The following is a 27123-nucleotide window of genomic DNA, read 5'->3' on the forward strand; positions in this document are numbered from 1 at the left end:
ATATCCAGTGTGGGCTATAAATCGGATATAGCAGAATTAAATAAATAGTCCAAAATGATTCGTTTTCAAGGCAAATATATTCAGTTTATGCTGAATTCGATTCGAAAAAAGGTTTCACGGTAACTTTTTACTTTTTTTTAATTTAAACTAAATGCCATGTTTCCACCAATGTAAGGTATATGTCGCTATATCCTAGCAGCCAAAATACTGACATAAAAATTAATTAAAAAAAAAATAATTTTTCAAAATTTTTTGCTGTCGTTATTACTTTGCATAAAAACCGATCGCCTTATTTATGCAATATACCTTATTTAAAAGGAAATGTTCATACCTTTCCATCGATGAATACAACATTTCCCAGCCAGGATTCTGCAAATGTGAATTGCAAATTTGCCCATGAACATCGCATTAACAAGCAATGGCAAACTTCTCACAAATCAATGAGTGCTGTCCGATTCAAGTTTAAGCTCTATGATAAAGGGCCTCCTTTTCATAGCCGAGTCCGAACGGCGTGCCGCAGTGTGACACCTCTTTGTGGAGAAGTTTTAACATGGCTGCCATACTAGATGGTACAGTACCTCACAAATGTCGCCAACTTTAGAAGGGGATAACTACCGCTGAAAATTGTTTGTGATGTTCTCGCCAGGATTTAAATTTAGGCGTTCAGCGTCACAGGCGGACATGCTAACCTCTGCGCCACGAAGGCCTCCAAATAGGATTATATGTACTCTAAATTCCATTTAGACTTCACAACACGCGGTGTAAAAAACCCCTATTTGCGAAATGTTTCGTTATGTGGGAGTTTCATCAAAATATTGACCGATTCGCCCGATTTGGGTTGGACAATATTTTTGCTATAGAATATAGTTTTAAGTCGTATATAATTTCCTATTTTGCTGAAATTTGGAAAAAAAAACTGTAACATCATACTCATCAGCATCAGGGAGTTTTATTTAACCTATCTACAACTGTGCCGAATATGGTCCAGATCGGTGTAGGTTCCATACAAAAGTATTTTTGCTCTGGAACCCACAATTTGAATCCAATTAAATTTGGCAAAAGTATATTCCAATATAAATTTGGCAGAAGTATATTCCAACCCATGGACAAATCTATCAAAATTTTGAAGCTTGCAGGAAAATGCTACTTTTTTGAAAAATTGACTTTAATGTTGTCGGTTACATAAAACCGGACAAAACTTTTTGCCCGAGAGAAAATTTTGACATTTGTTAATAAAAAAACTGTAACTTCATACTCATCAGCATCAGGGAGTTTTATTTAACCTATCTACAACTGTGCCGAATATGGTCTAGATCGGTCCATATTTAGGTGTAGGTTCCGAACAAAAGTATTTTTGCTCTGGAACCCACAATTTGAATTCAATTTTTCTAAAATTTGGCAAAAGTATATTCCAACCCATGAAGCTTCCAGGAAAATTCAACTTTTTTGAAAAATTGACTTTTATGTTGTCGGTTACATAAAATCGGACAGAACTTTTTGCCCGGGTGAAACTTTTAACATTTATTAAAATTGGCCATATTTGGCTAATTGGATAATGGGGTGGTTTGATATCGAAATTAGTCAAATTAACTTTCCCCAAAACGTTCGCTTTATGAAAATGAAAAGAAATGATAATGCTTTGATGGCCAAAGTTTATGAAAACTTAAAGGAAATGGGAGCATCTTTTTGGGGAAAACTTAGCATATTTCATTTTTCAGCTGCTTAAGATATTGATACGATTCTTTTTTATATTGTTCATACATATTCGTATTTACACATATTCAATTTTGTCAATTGGTGTGAAATGTCCAGTATATAGCTTAAACATTGACAGAGTCATTAGGGAAACACTGCCCTATGACATGTTAGCATATGCATGATCTCGTCAATTTCTTTCCCTACAATCCTAAATCATGCAAATCGGTTCGGTGGACCAAAATGTTTAGCCTCTCGAAGGTAGGAGAAGTATTGACCAACAAGGCTATTTTCCTGACAGATATGTCCTCTTCTACAAACGTCCAGATAAACAAATAAAAGCTGTCGACTCATTCCCAATTTTGCCGCCGTTTGTCCTACTGTGCGATAACGTAATGCAGATATTTCTGTTGTGTTCTATTCATTTTATGTTCATTGGTTATTATTTTATATTCGCAATATTTTGTTGGTTCTTTTTTATGCTATCGGTTAATGTTTGCAGGAAGAATGACCCGTTCTAAGAGCAATACCCGATCGAGTGATTCGCGCGTAAGTGATGCTTCGAACTGCTCACGTTTGCTTGAGCACAGCCACTCAGTGAACGCACACCACCATGCCCAGCACCCACAAGCGAACGCCGCAAGTACGGGCAATGCGACAAGCAATACAATTGCGTCCCATTCCGGTGGGATACACAGCGCCAATGTGTCACCAACACCGACTGCCGCTATGAACTACGCCATTCACAGTCACGCGACAAGTACAACTTGTAGCACGAATATAAAGCCAACGCTGCCGCCGATTGTTGCCATAAAACCAAACAAGTTCTAGACAATTCAAACCGGTGTATGGCCTCCGATACGAGGTATGGTGCTACTAGAAAAACTGTCTCCTCTAGAATTTCTCCATTAGTCCTATATCGCTCTGCTCTCTTCCTCTACCCCTTTCGCCTGCCCTCTTATACAGTGGCGACCTTAGAACAAACACTTCAGTCTTTCCTTCTTCTAAACTTGTCTCCTGTAGCCTTATGTACTTAATGTGTAGTTAGTACTTTCTCGAAACGCTTACGTAGTGGTCGTTTGTTTACATATGTATGTGCGTGCTCACATGTTCGCATAAAAAGTTCATGTGAGTATGCATGTACGTAGTGTGTTTGTCCTTTATTTTTATGTTCCTGTAGCTCTCAATATTCGTTATATGTACTCAACTATTTCGGCTCCACTACACTCCACCCTATGCCAATCCAGGCTACTAACCTAACACTGATAACAATAGAAATTAAGAAAATGTCCACACACACACACACACCTACACATACTTTATCCAATAGTCCAATAACCACATTAAACATGTACACGGAAGGCCTACAATATCACAGTTTTGCCCATTGATGCCAAAGCCAAAAAAATAAGCGCTCTGCGATGCCGTCGTCAACCATGCGAAGCAAAGAAAACGGTTTGTAAACGGGAGTTGTGAAGATACAACCACCACAGCATACGTTGATGTCGCATGTGTATAATCATACAACATGTGTATAATTCATGTGACATTTACAACGTGATTTAGAAATTATTTGAGCTCGGCAACAAAGAACCCTAAAATATGCTATTACATTTCTGTTGTAGCATTTATAACAAAACACAATCTATTTAAAAAATACGCTTTTTCATATTAAATGTAAAAAAAAATAATTTTTCACCTACACTACATATTGTATTTTAGTCTTAGAAATTCCCTTAATTCAATTTTCAATTCATTTGTTAGTCTCATAATATTTACAGTGTATCTTATATTTAAGGTATGAATGTTCAAAGAGCTTAGGTTCTACCTTCTTTTGCCTAAATACCACAATTCAATTTTATTAGTAAGTTGTGAACTTTCTGTTTTCGTATTAACATTTTTTCTCAGTTTGTTGATCTTAGCAGCAACTAAATCGATATTGACCATTTGGTGAAGTGAAATTCTCTTAAATGTGTAATATTTTCTGCTATTTATTTTGATTTTTACATATATCTGGAGGCCACCGCCTGGCAAGAACATCAGAATTGTTTTTTATCGGTGACTATCCCCTCGTAATGCTGGCGAAAGTTGTGAGGTACTATGCCACTTCTCCCCAAAGAGGTGTCGCACTGCGGCTCGCAGGACACGGCTATAAAAAGGAGGCCTCTTATCATAGAGCCTAAACTTGAATCAGAAAGCTCTAATTGATATGTGAGAAGTTTAGCCCTGTTCCTTAATAAAATGTTGATTGGTAAATATGCAATTGGCATATGTATATTGCTTCAACCGCTTTGTGGAACAGAAACAAAGAAATCTTCACACAAAATTTTTGAAATGTTCGTTGACTAACATACAATGCGATTTTTTTCTACGACCAGTAAGTTGTGCGACAACCAATCGAAAGGATGGGAGTCACTCAATTAAATGGCAACCACTATGAGTTGGCACTCATTTCGTCTTTTCACATGAACAGCTGCCAAACTTCATATAAAAAAAAATTATAAATTAAAAATGTTTGAAAAAATACTATGCCACTTCTCCCCAAAGAGGTGTCGCACTGCGGCTCGCAGGACACGGCTATAAAAAGGAGGCCTCTTATCATAGAGCCTAAACTTGAATCAGAAAGCTCTAATTGATATGTGAGAAGTTTAGCCCTGTTCCTTAATAAAATGTTGATTGGTAAATATGCAATTGGCATATGTATATTGCTTCAACCGCTTTGTGGAACAGAAACAAAGAAATCTTCACACAAAATTTTTGAAATGTTCGTTGACTAACATACAATGCGATTTTTTTCTACGACCAGTAAGTTGTGCGACAACCAATCGAAAGGATGGGAGTCACTCAATTAAATGGCAACCACTATCATTTCGTCTTTTCACATGAACAGCTGCCAAACTTCATATAAAAAAAAATTATAAATTAAAAATGTTTGAAAAAATAACGCTTTTTTACGCTAAGGACTTAGAAATATAACCTAAAAACAATTAATACTAGTCCTTAAAAATTTCAAACATATTTGTAATTGTTATTGTTCCAAAAATGTGTCTGATATCAAAAGATCGGATTGCGCCCGTTCTTGAGTTCCCTCATAGAAAAATGTATGCTGACTGTTAGAAGTACATGTTGCTGCGATCACAGGAGCTATCTTATGTAATTCCATAGCAACAGGCTGATGCTGAAAATTCATTTGTTAGCTTAAACTTTCTGCTGGTTATTAAGGTTAAGGAAATGGTTTAAGTCATCTCAATAGAAGAATCTTTGATAATTGTGTGAAACAAAACACCTATATGTTCATGAATCATGAGTATTTGAAGGCAACAAGAATCCATCGTTCTACCTAGGACAAGGCTTCTCCTCATAAGTTGAAGTAACTTTTTGTAACAGTAATTACAATCAGATATGTACATATTGTTTTGATTTTTCGGCCTGTGTAGGTAGATCTTTGTGTATAAATTCACAAGGATCATATTATTTACAATCGTTGAAGAGCAACAATGTCAAAGAAAGTCCAGGTAAAATTTAAAATTTCCCATGAACATTTCATTCAGGAACAGTGGTTATTTATCTCATATCAATGAGTGCAGTCCGATTAAAATTTTAAGTTTAACCGCTGAAATTGTTTTCCTGATGTTTACGTCGGGGCGGCGCCATAGGCGTACATGCTAACCTCTGCGCCACGGTGGCTTCCGAAAGTGTATATAACATAAACAGCTGAGTTATACACTTTACATTACTTTTGTACAGTAAATACTCACAGAATAATGTGTTCTGATAGAGTAGTTCCACTGTCTGCTAACGGTTCGTAGTTCGTTCGTGTTAAGTTGGGTATTATATTAAGTTAACAGTGAAACTCCACATAAGAAAAGAGTGAACAAATCTATAAACAACTTTTTCATTTGCAGTACTTATTTTATTGCAAAAACGCTTTTTTGTGGATTTCTAACATAAGGAAAACAATGTTTTGTGAAAACTTCAACTTCAACGAACTTCACACCTACCTTTAGAGGAAAATTCTTCCAAATTTTAGGATATCAGGCTTATAGGAGTTATAAACAAACAACAACTGAAACAGGCAATTGAAGTAAATGCAACTACTTTTTAAAGTGGTAGTGGCCAAATACACACATGCTATTGCAGATTATTGTGTATATAAATTCACGCACTTGGTAATAGGGTGCGTATGTGCAAGTGTGACCACCACTGTTTTTTAAGTATAAAGTGTATTCGTTTGAACAACAAATTATGTATGTTGTAATAGCAGAACAAATTGAATGTTATCGTTGAAAATGTGGCTTCTAGTTTCAGCAATAATAAGTGTTCAGTATATTTGTAGGCAGATTTAGCTAATTAATCTAACAGAGCGGAATGTATGTTGCTGTAGTAAGCCTGTATAAAGGACCGATCTTTCGCATGAACTTCTTTAGCTCGTAGTTAAATGTGGAATATTGATCGCACTTATACGAGCAACTTACACTAATAATTATAGAGCGCTAACCATCATGTATTGTCATATGTATTGCAATTGGTTCATACACATGTTTCTCGTTTCAATCGAAAAACTAGGATATGAACATATATTCCAAAATTCTTTTTTCAATTTAAATGTGTCATACGTATCAAATGACGTGTACAATGTTCATATATGCCACATTCGACATATCTTATGAAAAATATATACATGTCGTGTAAAAGCACCCTTTGATAGATTTCACTTAAAAGTCCTTCAATTCAATTTTAGAAGAAATTATCTGTGTGAGCCTGACTGAAGACTATGAGAAACATCTAAAAAAATGTCCACTTGACTAATTTCCAAAAAGAATCAATACAAATACAATTTTATTTAAATTTCGTACACATGCATAAATACCCAAACAAAACAAACTATGAACTTAATTCACATGTGCGATAAAGAGCAAACTCCGTACAACTAATTGTTCTTCCGTTTTCTTTTATCTATATATGTAAAAATCATGGCTAACATTATTGTAAAATATGTTAAAAATTATACCACAATATGCTTTCATTTATCATCTGGCCCTGCTTTCTTCGCCTTTTGTTATCCGTTTTTTGCGGGAGACCAAAGACAATACATTTCATAACGAATTTCGTTCAAATCGGTTAAAAATCGTAGTGACTACGCCCTTATACCGCAAATATATTATATCCAAAAAAAATGAAACAAACAGTTTTCTATCAATTCTTAGGAGTAAGATTTCTGGAAACCGTTTTAGCGTCTTATTGCATTTGATGCTTTCTATATAAAAAAATAGATTTATTGAAATGAAATCCACTTTTCTTCGCTTAATGGTCATAAAGAATTTTTTTTAATAAAAACATAATAACCTAAGAAATACATTTTTTTTTATTTTTTGCAATAATACATTTTTTTAAATCTAAATAAAATAAATGCTCTAAATAATAAATACAGGCAGTTTCATCAAAATCGGACAGGGGAATCGAGGGGCCAGGCGTTAATGGGATACTCTATTGTTGGAAGAAAGGAACTGCAATTTCAATTCAATATCTTCCTTTTCAAAAACTCAGTAGCGGGGTTTCAAGAACAGAGGGGCGACTGTTATGACTTTCAATGTCCGTGCCAAGTATGATCCGAATCAGTCTAAAAAGTGATATAGCCGTCATGATATAGCCCATTTGACCGAAATGGTAGGTGGGTAGGTGAAGTAGACTTTTATCTTCCAATACTCACAACGAGTCCCATACAGATAGGTAATAAAAATATTTGCCCCTTAATAACGCGTACCCTCAATCAATAGCTGATTTAATTGCTGCAAAATAATTTTTTCGTTTTCGCGCTTCCAATTTGCTCACATTCAAAACAATAATATATTTTGAATGTCGACTTTACAAAAGGAATATTTTCAAACCTTTGGTGCTGGGAATAAAATATCCCTATAGATGTCAACCAAATTCAAGCTCAAAATCTCAAATTAAGGTATTGCTGTAACAGTAGAACGGAATGGAAAGTGCATGTTACAATGGAACGACTAGAAGGCGATGGGTAGAACAATACAATGAAATTCTTAAAAAGAATAACTTTAACCACAATTTTTGATGTTAATTTTCAATAAAACTGTTATTTTGCATTGTGTAGTTGGCTGACATTTGGATGTTTCCCCAATTTTGCGATTTTATTTCTTAGAAGTGTACCTTTATAGGAAATAACTCATGGCGAATGGTACGGATGAACTGTTATACAGCATATATGCCTTTTAACACTTTTTTGGTGCTTGCTGCCGCTATATGTATTTAGTACCTACTAGAGTAGATGTTTGTATGTGTTGGCAAGCGTTGAACAAGTTGCACTTTTTATATGCACCGTAATGTAGCCGCAAACATTTTATGTTGAAGTGCTTTTGGTTTTTTGTACATTTTGTTTAGTTGGCGTTTTTTTTTCTTTGTTTCACTACCATCATTTTTTTCATTTGTTTTAAGCGCATTGTATGCACATACACACTTCTTTAGCTGCAAACCGCCCGCTCATGATTTAATAAGGAGGACAATGCTCATCCCAAGAGGACAATGTTTTAAACATTTCCACCCATCAATAGCTTTGTAAGGTGATCTTCTGGCTCTTGAGCATTGGCCAATGTATACCATTCAGTATCTCTACTTGATATTAATATGGAAAACGCAACATTTACAAAATACCTGCCTTTGGGCGGCATACTCGTCTACTTTCAGGTTCACGTTCTAATTCTCATGGCAGCAATGCCTCGGCCACTTCGTTGAGATCTACTCGCAGCAATTCAGTATCGCCGGCCGTTAACAACTCAGCCCATCACGAGAGGAAGGGATCCACCTACCATCCACATCATCTTCAGCAGCATCCACCACAACAACAACATCATACGCAACATCTTCCGCTGCCTGAGGCAATGGTCCAACAACAACAGCCCAATATCATCGCAAACCCAGTGGCCGAAAGTGTGGCCGTGGACATCATTGAGCCTGAAAAATAAGTGCATCGCTTGGCTGTAAAAGCCAGTCCATAACATTAAGCTTCAGTAGATCTCGTTCGTCCGTGTACGGGTCTACGCAGCGTTCTTTAACAAATCAAAACAGAAAAATAAAACCAAACCAAACACAACAATGGAATATGCTTTAAACTTAGAGAATAATTAATGAAACGAATCCTTTATTTCTATTTTTTTGGAATATTAAAAAAACCCACAACAATTTAACAAATAACAAATGCACTTTTTTAGATAAAAACCAAGAAGCTGAAAGAGGAAAATCGATCAAATTAGCCATTACAGCAAATGAAATGACGGACTCGCTCCAGAGAGTCCCAACCTTATCTAAAACACGTATAGGACTTAAACAAATACAAATTTAAAAAAAATTTTAAATTTTAATTCAAGCATCTTTTTAGAACAATACAAAAAGACATTTTAAAAAACAACAACAACAACCACAAAAACAAATTATTGCCTTTAATACACCAAACCAAAAAGAACTTTGACAACGCTGATTTATTATTACAATCAAACAAAAAAAGTCTATAAAAAACCTTGCATAACAAATTCATTATAACGAAAACAAAAACAAAAAAAAAAAACAAAAGAAAACATTAAACGCTACATAACTTCGGTTTATTCAAATATTATTAAGCAGTGATTTAATCGGAGACACTCCTCCTCACATGTATTCGAAATTCCCTACAGTCTTGATCATTCCTTTTTTCTCTTTTTCTAAAGTTAAACCAAAAACAAACAAAAAAACAGAATAGCTCTAGGACTAGATTTACACCCCAGTTAGAAGCTTAAAACATTGAAGAGGAAATCCGGAAATGGGAGATGCAGCAAAAGAGAATCATAGGCCTTCATAGGCTCTCACTTCTGGGTAGGCGTTACATTAGCATAACTTTTTACAATGACAAACCTAGTTACATAGACTTATAGCAAATAGTAGTGCAGCTGCAAAATGAAATATTTCAAGTCATCTTGTCACACTACATGGAAAACCCATGGATATTCTAAATTAACATCCGCACCACCACTATCCCCATTGTAGCCATATCCACATTAGCTGTTCGCTCCACAAATATTGCCTCATCATAGGCACTACGAAGGTCTTAGTAGAATTTAGAAGAACAAAAACATAAAACCATGAACTTCGGGACCATATTTTCGAATCAAAATATGCGTTTCAAACGATTTTGTTTTTAGTTTTCAGTTTCACAATTTTCGTTTGTCGTGAACAACCATACATCTTAAGGAACTCAATCATTATTTGATACATTGTTATATTAATAAATCAAAACAAAATATATATACATATAATGAAAAAAAGAAAAAAAACGCCCAAAAGCTCTCTAAACACTTTCAAAGGTAACAAAAAATATTTACATTCAACTCTCTATACATGAACTCTATACATTATTATATACTTCTTATATATATATATATATATATACTTATATACATACAAACATATATATATATACATTCTTATAATAGTTATATAAAAAGAATTAAAACAAAAAGTATATATATATGAAAAACTATTTTTTAATTAGCAATTTTAAAGGGAAAAAATGCATAAGCGAACTCTCTCAATAACAGCATGAAACCAATTTATTTTATTACTCAACGCAAACACACACATACACAAGATTGAAACCAACATGACATTAGGGAAAATCAAAATCAATCGGAAAACAAAGACATTTCATGGAAGATAAAAGCGTTGTGTAAGCGCACTGCTAACTATGCCAGCAGTATGCTAAATACCTTGAATTAACACTCGTACATACATACATAAATACAAAGCCATGCCACAAACACACATTTTCCACATTTCAATTAATACACATACGAGTATGGGACGAGAGAAATAAATTAAACCACGAATTCCGTCATGATATTTCCAAATAATTCCTATATAGATTGTTTGAATTACAAAAAAAAGTGTGGATGAGTGCCGAGAGTCGATATTAGCGCAAATGTCACCGACCCACTCTCCTTCTCTCTTTTCCACGATTCGAATGAAGCTATAAACGCTAAAACTTTAGCAAATTTTTGAAAACAATCCTGCGTTGAAAACCGATTTTAAAAATCCAAAAACATGTAATTAAGTAAAAAATTTCTTGAATACAACTCTCAAATGCCTCGAGTTAGAATCTGGCAGCTTTGTTGTTGTTTTTTTTTTTTTTTTTTTTTTTTTGTGGAAAAACACACGGAAGAACCAACAGACACTTAGCAGAAGAAAAAGAAAGAACTTCTTTCCTTCTTATTGCTAGGTGCTGATTATAGAATGCGATTGTTCAAATCGTATTTTCAAGCCCATGTTTCGTATTTATGCAATTCGAATATGTAACGAAACTTTCGGCCATACAAGCATTATATAACATATCAACAGAATTGGATTTTAATGTCAAATTGTGCCAATCTGAAATGGAATTGAAAGCATTTAGTTGCATTCAAGAACAGGCTGACGTTGGTACCAGCCTTCAGCCATACGTACTAAACAATTGCGAAATTTCAACTTGAATTCATCAAGTTATGGGCGTAAAAAGTTACCAGGCAATACCGCAAACATTATGGTAGACAAACTTATTTTTGGGTGTTTTTGTTTTTACGCCCCCTTGAAACAACTCGATATTATCTCGAGTTCACACTAATCGTTTGTCTAAATTTCATAGTTTTTCATCATAAGGGCTATGAATGAAATCTATGGAGCTATTTACCCCAAGCTAAAATGTTGGCAATTTGTTTGCATAAACCCTAACGGCGATATGGAGAGTGAAGCCAATAACATACCATTTGATCCACAATCGATACAACTAAGTATATCGAAGAGGATCTGAATGACATGGAATAACAATAAACAATATACATATAAATACAAACATAAATTTCTTGTTTAACAATAATGACTTATCATGACAAACAGATCACAATCAGTAAAAAATGTTGTAGCGATTTATTCCGACAACTTAGTATAGTTTTCTTACGAATATGTACTCAAATGGCGCACAACGGTTGTGAGTTCTAAAGAGTTGACCAATTGTATTAACAACGGGGAAGATATATATTGGTCAACATCTGAGAATTTCCAAACGCATTTACAACACACAAGCAAGCATTTGTACAAAGCAACTACTCGCTACTGGCATCAATATCACTACCCCAACCCCACCACCTCCATTCAATGCCTAACCCACAGGACGTAGTGTTCACCATCTTCAGATGTTCTTAGAAAAGAATTCACAAATAGGATCGTAAGGGGCAATTTTAGCCATTAGGACACCGATTCTGTCCTAAGTCGGAGGTCATCTACCGCACCTTTCACCTCCGTTACCCGATATTTTTTACAAGCAACCAAAGCAGACGTTATTCTCTATGCCCAATTTTTAGTCTCCGAAACTGCAATATTTCTCCGTTGTTTACAATGTGATCAATGTTCTAAGTATCTTTTGGGCAATCGAATGGAACATTATCGAATAGAGAACTATCATTAGTTTAAAATTCGTTTACAAACAATAATGTCATCCAGCGTTGTCAACATTAAACCATTTAATTATTTTTGGCTGTTTTAACTCACATACAAACATACAGGCATACGAATTGAAGTTTGGTTGTTTCCGTTTATCGCATCGTTCGCTCGATGGAATAAAGGCATCACTTTTGCTTCCTGGAATAGTGAGAGTCTGTTTTTAGTCGCTCTCTTTCTCAAGCCAGACAAAGATCATTTTTTACCTTCGCTCTATCCAGGATAAATGACCAGTGTTCACAATTTAACTTATCCATGGTTGCAGAGAGCCTTCATGCTACTGAAAGCCTGCAGCGTTAATGTTTCCATCGAATTAAAAGCCAACCCCTGTTTGGGTTTCTTTAGTTCCTGTCGCTGTTGTAAATGGTGCTCGTAACAGACAGACATAGAATTAAACCAAAAGCTCAAATGAAAAGCCTAACTGTGACATAGTTTTGAATAACAAGGAAAAAGCATCAACAGAAGATAGCCATTGAAAGAATTTGGCAAAACAACTCTTCTTCTTTCCAAATTTGAATAATCAACCAAATTCCAACTGTGACAGATCACGTGTGCGTCTATAGCTTCGGAAAATATTAGTGCGTACTTGAATTATACATAGGAAATCCCCATGGGATAACAAACAAGTACAATAAAGTACGATGCAATAATCGATATATTTACTCTTAAATTCTATGGATATTTTAGAAATCCTCTCCCATGATAACAACAACAACAACAACAACATACCTTGTGATTTAGTTAACTTTCAACGAATTTTTAGGAAATGCTTTGCTATATAAATTTTTATGAAAACGAAATTGGTTTTGAAGTTTGGGGAAGAATTTCAAAACTATTTCGTTTTCGATATAAAGAAAGTCAAAAGACAAAACAAACATTAATATAAAAGCCTATAAAACTAATAAATTTTATATGCATAAAAACATTATATTGACATCTATGAATATAACAACTTAGCTTAACACAATTAAAAGGAAGAATAACAACAACTATAAAACATTTATGAATAGTCTTAAATATATTACTACATACATACTTACAAACAAAGCAAACAATATACCTAATAAAAATAAAAAATTAGCTTGTAGTATCCTTTCAATTTAAAGTAATAATAAATATAATAACAAGCAAAGAAAAAACAACGTCATACACAAAATTAAGAATTTGTCAAGCTCACCTACCTTATTTTGGCTTAACCAAACTGCGTTAACCACTGGCAAGAGAACACCGAGGCAACAAAGCAATTCCATACGGTGTTCGTTTACAAACATTTCCCACACATCTCTGTTTGTTTCTCCTTAAATGTTCCCTTTTTCATTGCAAACCCAACACCAAATCATTGTCTTCTAATAAATTTTCTAACGAAATCTCCAAAATAAAATTTATATTTTAAATTGAACATTAATCACTACAATACAGCATCCACAATTATAGAAACGTTACTAGCAGAAGGCGGCCTTGTTCCGTTGCATGGGTTAGTTATACACTTTTTAATTTGTATCTTGTTTCTTATCGTTTACAAAAAGCGAAATATAATTAACAAACACACAAAAACAACAAATACTTATGGCAAACTAGCAAATTTATATACTTACAAAAATATGAACAATATATAAATTAATGATAATAAAAAAATAAAAAAAAAAAACCCCAAAAGCAAACCGTTCGTGAAAATATAAAATGATGCCATTTATATTAAGTGAAACCGACAGAAACAGCAAACTAATCTAAATTAAGAACTCATTTTATTATAATAAACTACTATACCATACCTTACTTACAACAAAACCAAATCCACAAGTAGTTTTATTCATGTATTAACCCAACATAGCCTCCAATTAGTATGTTAAAAATACCGTTTTGAAAACAACACCACGCGTCTGATGGCTGCTATCTTAGGTCCATATCTCAACAAGTTGACGAAAGAATAGACGACTTGGAGTTCTAAGTCTGCGTTTCATCAGTGCTGGGGAGGAATAAAGGAAGTGCTCAATAGTCTCCGTTTGCATTCTACAATATCCACCAATTTGTTGCGTTTGGAATTAATTGTTTTTCTAACTTGACAATTATAAATAAATAAAAAATATTTTATGGAGAGAAAAAATCTACCCTTTCTGTTTTCTTGATGTGTTTTGTCTGCCACACCACTTTGTGTCTGTATATTATAGAAGGGAGGCATATATATTTGATACATTCTCACTTCTTTTCGCAATGGAATTAGTGAAAGGGAACACAATTAAAATTTTGATCAATGCCTTACTTACGAATTACTTGCCGCGATACAAGAGAAAATCGAGTTTCCATGCCAAAAATTATTAATTATTTAAAATATTCTAGTCTATTAGCCATATGGAGATGTATTGCCCTGGAAAACGGGGCTGATGACGGGAATTAACACATGTGGATCTAGATTTCTTGGTACTGTACGCAAAATGCTAACATTGGTATTTAAAACTTTTTTTTATAGCCTCCAATTAGTATGTTAAAAATACCGTTTTGAAAACAACACCACGCGTCTGATGGCTGCTATCTTAGGTCCATATCTCAACAAGTTGACGAAAGAATAGACGACTTGGAGTTCTAAGTCTGCGTTTCATCAGTGCTGGGGAGGAATAAAGGAAGTGCTCAATAGTCTCCGTTTGCATTCTACAATATCCACCAATTTGTTGCGTTTGGAATTAATTGTTTTTCTAACTTGACAATTATAAATAAATAAAAAATATTTTATGGAGAGAAAAAATCTACCCTTTCTGTTTTCTTGATGTGTTTTGTCTGCCACACCACTTTGTGTCTGTATATTATAGAAGGGAGGCATATATATTTGATACATTCTCACTTCTTTTCGCAATGGAATTAGTGAAAGGGAACACAATTAAAATTTTGATCAATGCCTTACTTACGAATTACTTGCCGCGATACAAGAGAAAATCGAGTTTCCATGCCAAAAATTATTAATTATTTAAAATATTCTAGTCTATTAGCCATATGGAGATGTATTGCCCTGGAAAACGGGGCTGATGACGGGAATTAACACATGTGGATCTAGATTTCTTGGTACTGTACGCAAAATGCTAACATTGGTATTTAAAACTTTTTTTTATACCCTCCACCATAAGATGGGGGGTATACTAATTTCGTCATTCTGATTGTAACTACTCGAAATATTCGTCTGAGACCCCATAAAGTGTATATATTCTTGATCGTCGTGAAATTTTATGTCGATCTAGCCATGTCCGTCCGTCTGTCTGTCGAAAGCACGCTAAATTCCGAAGGAGTAAAGCTAGCCGCTTGAAATTTTGCACAAATACTTCTTATTAGTGTAGGTCGGTTGGTATTGTAAATGGGTCATATCGGTCCATGTTTTGATATAGCTGCCATATAAACCGATCTTGGGTCTTGATTTCTTGAGCCTCTAGAGTGCGCAATTCTTATCCGATTGGGATGAAATTTTGCACGACGTGTTTTGTTATGATATCCAACAACTGTGCCAAGTATGGTTCAAATCGGTCCGTAACCTGATATAGCTGCCATATAAACCGATCTTGAGCCTCTAAAGGCGGAATTCTTATCCAATTTGAATGAATTTTGGCACGTAGTATTTTGTTATGATATCCAACAACTGTGCCAAATATGGTTCAAATCGGTTCATAACCTGATATAGCTGTCATATAAACAGATCTGGGGACTTGACTTCTTGAGCTTCTAGAGGGCGCAATTTCTCTCCGATTTGGCTGAAATTTCGCAAGACGTTTTTTATTGTTACTTTCAACAACTATGTCAAATAAAGTACAAGTCGGTTCATAACCTGATATAGCTGCCATATAAACCGAGCTGGGATCCTGACTTCTTGAGCCTCTAGAGGTCGCAATTATTATCCGATATGCCTGAAATTTTGTACGACGGATTCTCTCATGACCATTAACATGTCTGTTTATTATGGTCTGAATCGGTCTATAGCCCGATACAGCTCCCATATAAATCGATCTCTCTATTTTACTTCTTGAGCCCACAAAGGGCGCAATTCTTATTCGAATTGGCTGACATTTTACACAGGTATCCAATATATAATTTAATTGTGGTCCAAACTGGACCATATCTTGATATCGCTCTAATAGCAGAGCAAATCTTTTCTTATATCCTTTTTTTTGCCTAAGAAGAGATGCCGGGAAAAGAACTCGACAAATGCGATCCATGGTGGAGGGTATATAAGATTCGGCCCGGCCGAACTTAGCACGCTTTTACTTTTTTAATACGTAAATAAATTAGTTTATTTATAATACTCTTTACAGACCATGTCCCCGTCAATGAAGAGAGGTTCATAATGAAAAATTAATGTTTCTTTTTTTCCGAAGCCTGGAGTCGTACAATACAATATATATTTATATTTTGTGAAAAATATCACTTATATATTTTAGTTTTTAATTTTTTTCTGTGTGAATTCGCTACCTCCACAAGCAATTATGTGCCTACTTCAATAACAACAAAAAATTCGGACATTATGTAATGCAGCTCAGGCAACAGTTCGTGGATGCTTGGCATTCTCGTCAACTTTTTTTTTTAATTAAATCTATAGATAATAAATACTCTTACAGTCTAAAAACAATATATTTACAAATGTATTTACCTTGGAATTTAAAAATATTATAATTTTCCTTCTTATTGGGTCATTTAGTCCAAATTGATTTTAGTTCTACGTTTCTGATTACAAACTTTCAAACTGATTGGAAATTAAACAAATCGGTTCAGATTTGAATATAAATAGTTCCCATATAAACGTTCGTCCGATTTGGACTAATATTGTTCTTATGACTCTTCTGATTAGTAGTGAATTTTATAGAAATTGATTCAGATTTTTTTAATATAGCGTCCGATCTTCTTTAAATTTTGCAAAACTATTTTCTCCATGACTCCTAAAAATGTACGGGTTTTGGCCGAAATTCTATGCAGATTCTAATAAAATTTTTCCAAAAACAAAATTTTAATGCAATTTTTTAAAACAATATTTCAATGAAATTTTTTCTAAATTTTAATAAATTTTTTTCTAAAATATAAAATATTAATTAAATTTTTTCCAACCACAAAAATTTTAATAAATTTTTTTTAATAAAATTTTCATGCAATTTTCTTCTAAAGAAATTTTCAGTTAAATCGTTTTTTAAGACAAATTTTAACAATCGGTATTATCCAGCTGCCGTTTATAGGATATTCCATATAAACCGATCTCCCGATTATGCTCTTGAGCTTCTAGAAGGAGCAATTCTTTTTCAATTTTGCTGAATTCCCCTATGACATCCAATATACGTGTTAAGTATGGCCTGAATTGTTCCAAAACCTAATATAGCTCCCACATAAACCGACCTCGCGATTTTATTTTTTTAGCCCCTATTGGGCTAAATTTTGCACAATGACTTATCCTATGGTCTCCAACATCCAAGCCAAGTATGGCCTGATTCGGTCTATTAGCTGAGATAGCATCAATAGGTTATATAAGTTACGGTCCGGCAGAAGTTAGCTCGGTTTTATCTTGTTTTATTTAATTTATTTAGCAATATAATGTATGCAAATGAGAAACAAAACGAAATTTTCTTACACGAAGTATCGCTCTAAAATCTAAATTTAATAACAAAAAGACCTCGAACTTGATTTTTAAAATAGTAAAATTGAATACAACTTTCTAGCATACTAATAATAACAACAAATTCTAGAATTTTTTTTAACACTTTTTATTGCTTTTTTCCTGAGTCGGATTTGCGAAAATTATCACGACTTTGCTTTGTTTATCTCTTTCCGTGTTATAAAGCATCTTTCGCTGTAAACGAAATACTCGTATTAGCTATAGGAGAAAACTTCGTGTGAAATCCCTTGAGGGTCAGTTAACAAATGACCATATAATTTCAGTATAAACAAAGTCGGACGAAAATATATATGGGAGCTATATCTAAATCTTAACCCATTTCAACCAAAATCGAAGCACATAATGAAAGTCAATAAAGAAGACATTGCCCAAAATTAGGAGAAAGTCAGATCAAAATAATCTGACAAGGGCCCATAAATTGGATAATACATATACTATGTGTATATGAAATTCAAATGCGATTGCAGGAGCCATAAGGGAGTCTTCTGGGCCAAATTTCGTGAGAATCGGCCATATAACTATATCATTTAAATATTAGTCCAAATGGGACGAACATATATATGAGAACTGTATCTAAATATCATCAGATTTCCAAAATGTGGCGTATTTCGGCAGTTGGAGAAAAAAGCTTTGGACAAAATATTAAGAAGATTGGTTAATAAACGGGCTTGTAAAAGCTCTAGAAGTGCAAATCGGACGGTACACGTCTAAGGGAGCTATAACAAAATTACAACTGATTTCAATCTAATTCACGAGCAATGTCGAGTTGAGTCTCGATGCCGATGTTGTTATAATATTAGCCGAAATCTGACATGGGATCATGTACGTAGCATTTCATTCAATAAAACTCCTCCTAAAGACTAACGGCCTTATTCACAAAAAAAAAATATTATGGGCTTTAAATCTTTTTTTACTATTACTCACTTTTTGCTTAATAAACTGATTTAAAAATGTCGTATTCACAAACACATAATAACAGTTAAATAACTTTGAACGTTTTTCGAATTTTTTGATGTTTTATCTGGCAATTCCGGTTATTTGACAATGGCATGTTGTTAGTACAAATACAAAAGAAATTATTTTTGTTTTCGCGGTTTTTTCGCTTATCTGTTTTTTCATAGTTGTCATTGTTCTGGATGTGCGTTCAAGATGATCTGTTTTTGTTTTCGGTTGGCATTGACCACAGGGATAAGTCCTAAACCAATGGTATGTATTAATAAACCAATGGCATGTATTACTTTGCAAACGTTTTTAATTTTATTTATTAATAAAATCTCCATTTTTTTCGATCAAAATGTTTTTTAAAAATTTGGTCGAAAGGTAAACCGGTAAATGCCAACCAAAAATATATGTATATTTATTTAATATAATATAAAGCAATATATTTGACCCTCAATTTAATTCAACGAAATAAACAGATTGTTTTTAATGTGAAAAATGATCTATTATCTATTTTTATTAAAACAGGTAAAAAGTTGCTTAAAACAAAGGACTACTTTCAAATTGGTTTATGGAGTTATTTATCAGTTTAATTGGATATATGAGCTTATTATAAATTCAAATTGCAATATTGTTAATCAACAATACAAATTCCTTTATGGGACCGATTTACCATCCACCATGGATCGCAGTTGTCGAGTTCTATGCGCGGTATCTCTTTTTTGCCAAACAAAGAATATTGAATAAGAACTGTTATGCTATTGGAGCTATATCAAGTTATAGTCCGATTCGGACCATAAATGAATGCTAAACATTGTAGAAGTCATTGTGTAATATTTCAGTTCATAAGGATGAGAATTGCGCCCTCTAGAGGCTCAAGAAGTCAAGATCCCAGATCGATTTATATGGCAGCTATATCAGGTTATGTACCGATTTGCGCCATATCTAGCACAGTTATTGGAAGTCATAACAAAACACCTCATGCAAAATTCCAGTCAAATCGGATGAGAATTGCGCGCTCTATTGGCTCAAGAAGTCAAGATCCAAGATCGGTTTATATGACAGCTATAACAGATTATGAACCGATTTGAATCATACTTAACACAATTGTTGGAAGTGATACCAAAACACCACGTACAAAATTTCAATCAAATCAGATGAGAATTGCACCCTCCAGAGGCTCAAGAAGTCAAGACCCAAAATCGGTTTATAGGCAGCTATATCAAAACATGGATCGATTTGAACCATACTTAGCGCAGTTGTTGAAAGTGATACCAAAACACCAAGTACAAAATTTAAGTCAAATCGGACGAGAATTGCGCCCACTAGAGCCTCAAGAAGTCAAGACCCAAGATCGGTTTATATGGCAGCTATATCAAAACATTGACCGATTTGGCCCATTCACTATCCCAACCGACCTACACTTAAAAAAGGTTTTGTGCAAAATTTCAAGCGGCTAGCTCCACTCCTTCGGCAAATAGACGGACGGACGGACAGACATGGCTAGATCGACTTAAAATGACATGACGATCAAGAATATATATACTTTATGGTATCTCGAGGTGTTGCAAATAGAATGATGAAATCAGTATACCCCCATCCTATAGTGGAGGGTATAAAAACAAACGGAAAAATTTGCCGAAATGTGTTCGATTCGTCATAATTTCCAGGGAAAATTTACATTTCGGGACGCCCATTGAGAGCACAACCACAGTCGCTGTGCAACAAGTCATTTTCTTAGGCACAATAAACGCGATCGCCAAACTTTTTATTGTAACTGAGTGTTTGTTAGTTTCAGTGATGTTTCTCACATGTATTTACTCTGGGTGGAAAAAATAGTGTTTGTGGAAGCATAAATAAGATGGTATTTTTTAATTATAAATAAATATACTCGAAAGAAGAATAAATACTTCTTTCACAACAAGCAACTCGATCAGTCTGTACGAAATAATAAGGTTTGTGAAAGAATGTGTTGTGCTTTTGGTCTTGCAATCACAACAACAATGGAAAGTTGAGCTGATTTAACTTATACCAGTGAAAATACTAAAAAAATCTAATAACTATTACAAATAAATGCTGCATTTGTTTCTTGTTAAATTGTTTTGTGTTTAATTATTAATTAATTACGATTGGTGGGTTTTTGGTTTAAATTACAAGAACATACATGCATTTGATGCCATATTTTGGCCAAAGAAACCAAAAAAATCGTACAGTAACCTTGTCAAACCACCGAATAACCAATTTTCGGAAATTTTTCCGCAAAAAAGAACGTAGTATCAGTCTTTGCAGAAAATTCTTGCTGAGCGAAATAAAAATTATGGTAATGCATGGTCCTAATTTAAGACTTACGAAGTTACAATGTAGACAAAGGTGTGTCTTATTTTCTTGTAAAAATTTACCCCAATATGGTAAAAAAAAATTATTTCTGATTTGCTAAAATACGGAAAACATATCCTATTACCAAAAAAATCGCATCTATTTCATGCAATTGGAAGAAGTATTGGATTGCCCAAAAAGTAATTGCGGATTTTTTAAAAGAAAGTAAATGCATTTTTAATAAAACTTAAAATGAACTTTAATCAAATATACTTTTTTTACACTTTTTTTCTAAAGCAAGCAAAGTAACAGGTGATAACTGACAGAAGAAAGAATGCAATTACAGAGTCACAAGCTGTGAAAAAATTTTGTCAACGCCGACTATATGAAAAAACCGCAATTACTTTTTGGGCAACCCAATATATAAATTTTCTAAATTTTTCCCTAGAACCAATTAAAAAACCGTTGACTTAACTTTAAAAATACTACCGGCATGAAAAGCAGCATCCTAAAAAGTGATAGAGGCATACTAAAAAATTTTCCATGAAATAAAAAATTATGTAGGAAATTTTTCTGAGACCTGCTCATTTCAAGTTCATCATGTTGTAGAAGCAAGTAAAAAATATTTACTACAACCATTTTTAGTTAGTGTAGATAAAAAAGAGGTATATATGTTCCTTAAAATATGTAAGTGCACTGTTAAGATATTTTTCGTGGTTGCCAGTAAAACATATACCCCTTTACGGTCGGAATTTGTTAGAAGCTGTTATCTTTTCGTTTTATGGCAAGCTTGTGCATGCTGAAAAACGAATGGCTGTGTATGAATTGGCGGATAAATATGGTTGCATACATGCATGACATAATTACCGGGTAGTGTACCGTAAACAGCTGAGTAAAATTTTTCTCGCGAAGTCACTATCTGTCAACGAGTTTTGGTTGTGTGTGTGTATTATAGTTAAGAACGATAATACACACAAAACGAAAAATGGCGCGAACCAGTAACATACACAAAATCAGAGTTGCACTAATCACTGATATTTTGTTGTTGGGCAACTGCCACTACCTGTAAATGAATATATCTTACTCCATATCGCGTAGGTGTGGTTTAGCCAGATTGATTTATTACGAAGTCGGTGCGCATCGTTAGAACGAAGGGAAAAATACGGCTGCAAGCAGAAAAGGAATTAGAAAATAGTCAAGTTCAGTGGAGATGTCAAGGAAATATTAATGGAAAAAACATATATTTCGTTGTGGAAATCTGCTTCGATTTTAAAAACGTGAATTAAGCTAAGTGATGCATAAATATTGTATTCATTTATTTATATTTATACTTTAAGTGTTTTGTTTTTTAATATCGTTTTCTATGCAACATCAAACTTTTTTCAAGATTCAACGTTTAATTCATGAAATACAAAAGTACAACGAATGCTTTTGTAAGTGCTACATTATTTATCTATATTATCTAAGTTAACATACCCTTCTCCCAACAGCGCATGTTCACTTTGAAAAATGGTGCGCATAAAATAAAGTAAAATACTTATTCCAAATAAGTTAGCAACATTTTATCTAATTTGGTAAAATTTTGATTAAAACAAGGAAAAAATTCAAATTTTTAGTAAGTTTTACGTATCTGAAATAGGTCGCAAATAGTTCATAAACTTGGTTTTGAGAAGCCATTTTACTTAACCAAGTTTCTTCTCAACAAGTTAAATATTCCTATAGCAAACAACCTTTTTATTTAACCAATATAAACACGTTGTTATGTTGAGTTTAACGCATGCTACAAACCTATATTTTTCAATTTGAATAAATATTCGTCCAAAATAGTTTATAAATTTCCCAAAGTTGAGTATTATTGAATAAATTTGATTCAAATACAGGTTTTAACTTAAAATTTTGTTTAAAATAAACTTAGGTTGACAGATTTTGTAACAGAGAGATTTAAATTCATTACATTTTCAGTAATACCAAACACACCTTTAATGCAATTATAAAGGTGCTATTTAAACACGTTGTTTGTCAGTCATACAATAATCACATGAATAAAAGCTTAGAATAGCATAATACAAGAACGTTTGATTTGTGGCTTCATTTGGTATAGGATGAATAGATCCATTTCAGAAACCCTGAATAAAATGCCTTTAGAAACCTTTAAGGGTTAATTACCAACATTAACTCTTATTTACCGGGCCTGTGCAGTTAAGCATCATGCACATGGTCCCAAACCAATCAGAGCATGTGCCGCCGACGAAAAGGCGTCAGCAACACACACAGGTAGCAACTGAAAACCACGCAAGCCATTCCCGTGTCGCACAAACATTATTTCAACGCTCAGTCTGATGTACGCATTACCAAGAAAACACGTGAACAGTAGCAAGAAAAAATTGAAAAGTGCAAAAATGTGAAATAAAATTACAAAGGTAAATTTGGTGTATTACTGCTCAGAATGGGCCGAACATACAGCGTGACACCGCTTAAAATTTGGGTAAGCCTAGCAATTAAAAAAGCCAAAAACTATTCTATTGTTTTACTGATCTTTATTTAACTTTGTTTGCAGGAACTTAGAAAATTTAAATGCGAATGATTTGAGTAACTAAATGAGAGAAAAAAATTGCTAGTGATAAATAATATCCAATTTTACCTTGATTTAGTTCATTTTTCTTTAATTTGGGGGTCACTTTTTTTGAGTTCAGTAATTGATTGAGTACATTTAGATACCTCGCCTTCTTCGTCAAAGCTAAGAATAACATTGAAAGTTGAACGCAGGTCTTATTTTTGAATAAAAACTTATTTTTATTTATTCTCAGGGACTCCTTCGTAGTCATAGTCGTGCAGTCAAATAAAATAATGTTCAATAGATTCGTGGTAAAACAGTCTCTTAAGTAACTAAAATTATCACGTAAGTGCCTCATTACACTAATTACGCCTCGTGGGAAGGGGGGGGGTCAAATGGAGCTTCTCTCTTTTGAAATATATTTGGTTAGATTTGGTTTTCGGATTGTTTGGTTGTGACGCGCTTTCGATAACTTCGCTCTGCAATGTTGCGTAAATGATTAGCGGTGCCGGGTCCAGTTTTTTCAACAAATTTATGTAAATATCCATCGGTGTTGTCTAGCAATTGGAAGGGGTGACCTAACTCAACGACCCGACCGGCATCCATGACCAATACTCTATCGTTGTCCATTACCGTGTGTAGGCGATGGGCTATGGTGAGCACTGTGCATTTTTCAAATTTTGTATGAATAGCTTCTTGAATGAATTTGTCAGTTCTGAAATGAGTTAAATGTAACAATAAAAAGGATGCAGAGGACGAGTTGTGTGTAGACTTACTCAGGATCCACATTAGCCGTTGCTTCGTCCATTATGAGAATTTTGTTTTGTCTTAATATAGCTCTTGCCATGCAGACCAACTGTCGTTGGCCCATGCTAAAATTTGAGCCCCCGTCATACATGCGGCTGGCTAAACCTCCTTCGAGAGATTTGATGTGGCTCTTTAACTTAACATCCTCGAGGGCTTGCCAAATCTCTTCATCAGTTCTTTCGTCAAAGGGATCGAGATTGAAGCGCAATGTGCCCGAAAACAATATGGGGTCTTGAGGAATAATCGAAATTCGACTTCGAAGATCGTGCAGGCCCAAAGTCCCAATATCAAAACTGTCAATGTCGAGCAGACCCTCGTTGTGGGCCAACCTAAAAATCGCCTGTATAATCGATGACTTGCCGGCACCCGTCCTGCCCACTATCCCAATTTTTTCCATGGGACGGATGGAGAAGTTCAACCCTTTCAAGATATAGTCACCGTCCATGGAGTACTTGAGCTTCAAGTCATTAAAGTGTATGCGACCCATTTCAGGCCAAGACTCAGGTAATTTAACAGAGAGATCGCTTTCCAAACTCGGCTCTGCAGGAAGTTCAATATACTCGATTACTCGTTCAACACTAGTCATGTTATTTTCCATCTCGGCGGTTTGCCGCATGCCCCATTGACACATTATCACCAGCGACATGGATTGTGTAATAGCCAAGCCCACATCCCCACTGTAAAACTCATGGTTAATCAGCAGGAAGGAGAATGTGACTGCGAAGATATACAGGATACAAATCAAATCTGTCCAAAAGGCAAATGCCCTGTTCGTAGTCACATATAGATATAAAGCCGACGTATTGTTATTTTGGTGGCTATGGAACTCCGCTTCCAACTGTCTGGTGGCATTGAGTGCCCGTATTGTAGTTAGCCCTTGGAATGTCTGATTTGTGTGTGAGTAGACAGGACTTCGAGCTGCAACAAGAGCACACAAGGATACAATTAAACATAGACATTTTTCTTTAGCCCCAACGATAAATCGAAATGCACATTTACGATACTTACCCATTACTTCGATCCTCTTAAGGCTGCGACTGGCTCCAATATAAAGATTGCGGCAAAAATAAAGCAGAACCATCACAATGAATGCAGGTATGAGCAGCCAATAGTTAGCGAGGGCCACAACAACTAGCACAGCAAGGGCATTCACAAAAAACTGAAAGGCAACCATAGCTTGCATTAATTCAATACTCAATTCAATTTCAATTTTAGTTTATTTTTCACGGATGTTGAGTTATTCACTCAATATCCGTGTTGAATTTCGCTGAATAAGTTATCCAATTTTCATCGAATTGTGACGAAAGGGGGTATTCATATATACCCGAGTTGGTGGGTTTCCAAAGTTCGGCCCGGCCGATCTTAATGCCTTTTTACTTGTTTAATTATTTAATAGTTGTGTTTTTTTATTCATTCTCTTCTAAAAATTGGTCAACGTTCTATGAAATGTATTACTGTTTCTGCTTCGCCTAAGTTGCAGAGAAACATACTTATTTAAAAAAAAATCCCGAGCGGTGAGTTGGGCGGGGAGGGGATTGCGGTAGAACGCATCTATTGCTACGTAATGTGCCTTCCACGCTCGCTTTGAAATTTCTCCTCACCGACACATGCTTGGCAGTAATTCGATTCGAAATGTCGCTTAACATCAGAACTCCGGAATATACCGAAAAGAGTGAGGTAGTCATTCTCCCCGGCGTTCGCTTCGGACACCACTGTACGACGAATTGCAAGAATTAACTGATTGCTGATTGACAACCTGCCTGAAGACGTCGTAGTTTTTTTTCCAGTGACGGGGCCCACTTTTACATTTCCGGCTGCTCCAACGGAGTGGTGTACTTTAGCTTGGGTTAAGTTTAAGTGGTAGTCTGCCATCAGACTTATTTAGACGTTTTCGTAAATGGAACATACTCTTCATTATACATTCCTGAAGAATATCGCTAAGAGTGCTTAGAAACTTTCCCCTACCCGAGATAACACTCAATGTAAGCGATAATAGCTGTTTCAGTGGGCTTGCACTTACAACATACATACTGTTGCCGAGACAGGCGATCTAGGGGATCTTGCCCTAAGATATATTTCTATCAACCTTTGTAGAATCTTCAACATTAAGGATGACAGACTAGAAGGAAGAATATCTTTCGCCTTCATGTTGTAAGATAATTTCTCTTTCGAGATGAGATATTTTTAATGATCTCAAATTTTATACAATGGAAAAATTAAGGTCACAGGAGATACACTACCTAAGCGTTTCGCCCCTTTGGTAAGAGAAGGCATCATCATCGGAAATCTTTAGGCGTGGGGGCTTCAAAAGTCGTACGTTGGTAGGTTGTATTTATCATGTGGTAAGAGCCAATCTGCCGGACACAGCTTTTAATTCAAGATCATCAGGGCCTGGCGACTTATAGGAGTCGAAACTTTTTATCGCCAAAAGACTTTGGACTCAGACACCATTTCCCCAATAAACTCCTACGAATCTTTACCAGTGACAACATCTTCTGGCGCAACTTTATCCGTTGTATCAACGCGTAGTTCTAGTGTTTATTCACTAGACATTGCCCATACATTCTCTGACTTCTGGAAACATTCCACTGTAATAGATCGAGGATAGGATCTTCCTTAGAATATAGGCCTCAGATGTATCCTGCACGGATCCCAATAC

General features: G+C 34.7%; 2 protein-coding genes and 1 long non-coding RNA gene across 13 annotated transcripts in view; 2 read left to right on the plus strand and 1 right to left on the minus strand.

Moving 5' to 3' along the window:
• Positions 1–14006, plus strand: part of LOC106087333 (uncharacterized) — a 133299-nt gene extending 119293 nt beyond the window's left edge. For 9 of the 11 annotated variants that reach the window (XM_059362627.1, XM_059362629.1, XM_013252344.2 and 6 more), the window contains 2 exons: positions 2198–2560; positions 8401–8490. In XM_059362627.1, coding sequence (XP_059218610.1) covers positions 2198–2526 — 329 coding nt within the window. In that variant the 3' untranslated portion in view covers positions 2527–2560; positions 8401–8490. Of the gene's footprint in view, positions 1–2197; positions 2561–8400 lie in introns of all 11 variants that reach the window. The other 2 variants (XM_013252350.2, XM_013252351.2) reach the window with 1 other exon arrangement.
• LOC106087338 (uncharacterized) lies at positions 7086–7837 on the plus strand. The gene is made up of 2 exons (XR_001221267.2): positions 7086–7425; positions 7570–7837. It is a non-coding gene; the product is annotated as an uncharacterized LOC106087338 (long non-coding RNA).
• A 10077-nt stretch (positions 14007–24083) lies between the features above and the next one.
• The window catches only part of LOC106087325 (probable multidrug resistance-associated protein lethal(2)03659), a 33665-nt gene continuing 30625 nt past the window's right edge, over positions 24084–27123 (minus strand). The window contains exons 5-7 of the mRNA XM_013252333.2: positions 25473–25623; positions 24434–25382; positions 24084–24372 (exon numbers count right to left, since the gene is read on the minus strand). Coding sequence (XP_013107787.1) covers positions 24084–24372; positions 24434–25382; positions 25473–25623 — 1389 coding nt within the window. The remainder of the gene's footprint in view (positions 24373–24433; positions 25383–25472; positions 25624–27123) is intronic.

The sequence above is a fragment of the Stomoxys calcitrans genome, chromosome 2 (assembly GCF_963082655.1).
Source record: "Stomoxys calcitrans chromosome 2, idStoCalc2.1, whole genome shotgun sequence".
NCBI lineage: Eukaryota > Metazoa > Arthropoda > Insecta > Diptera > Muscidae > Stomoxys > Stomoxys calcitrans.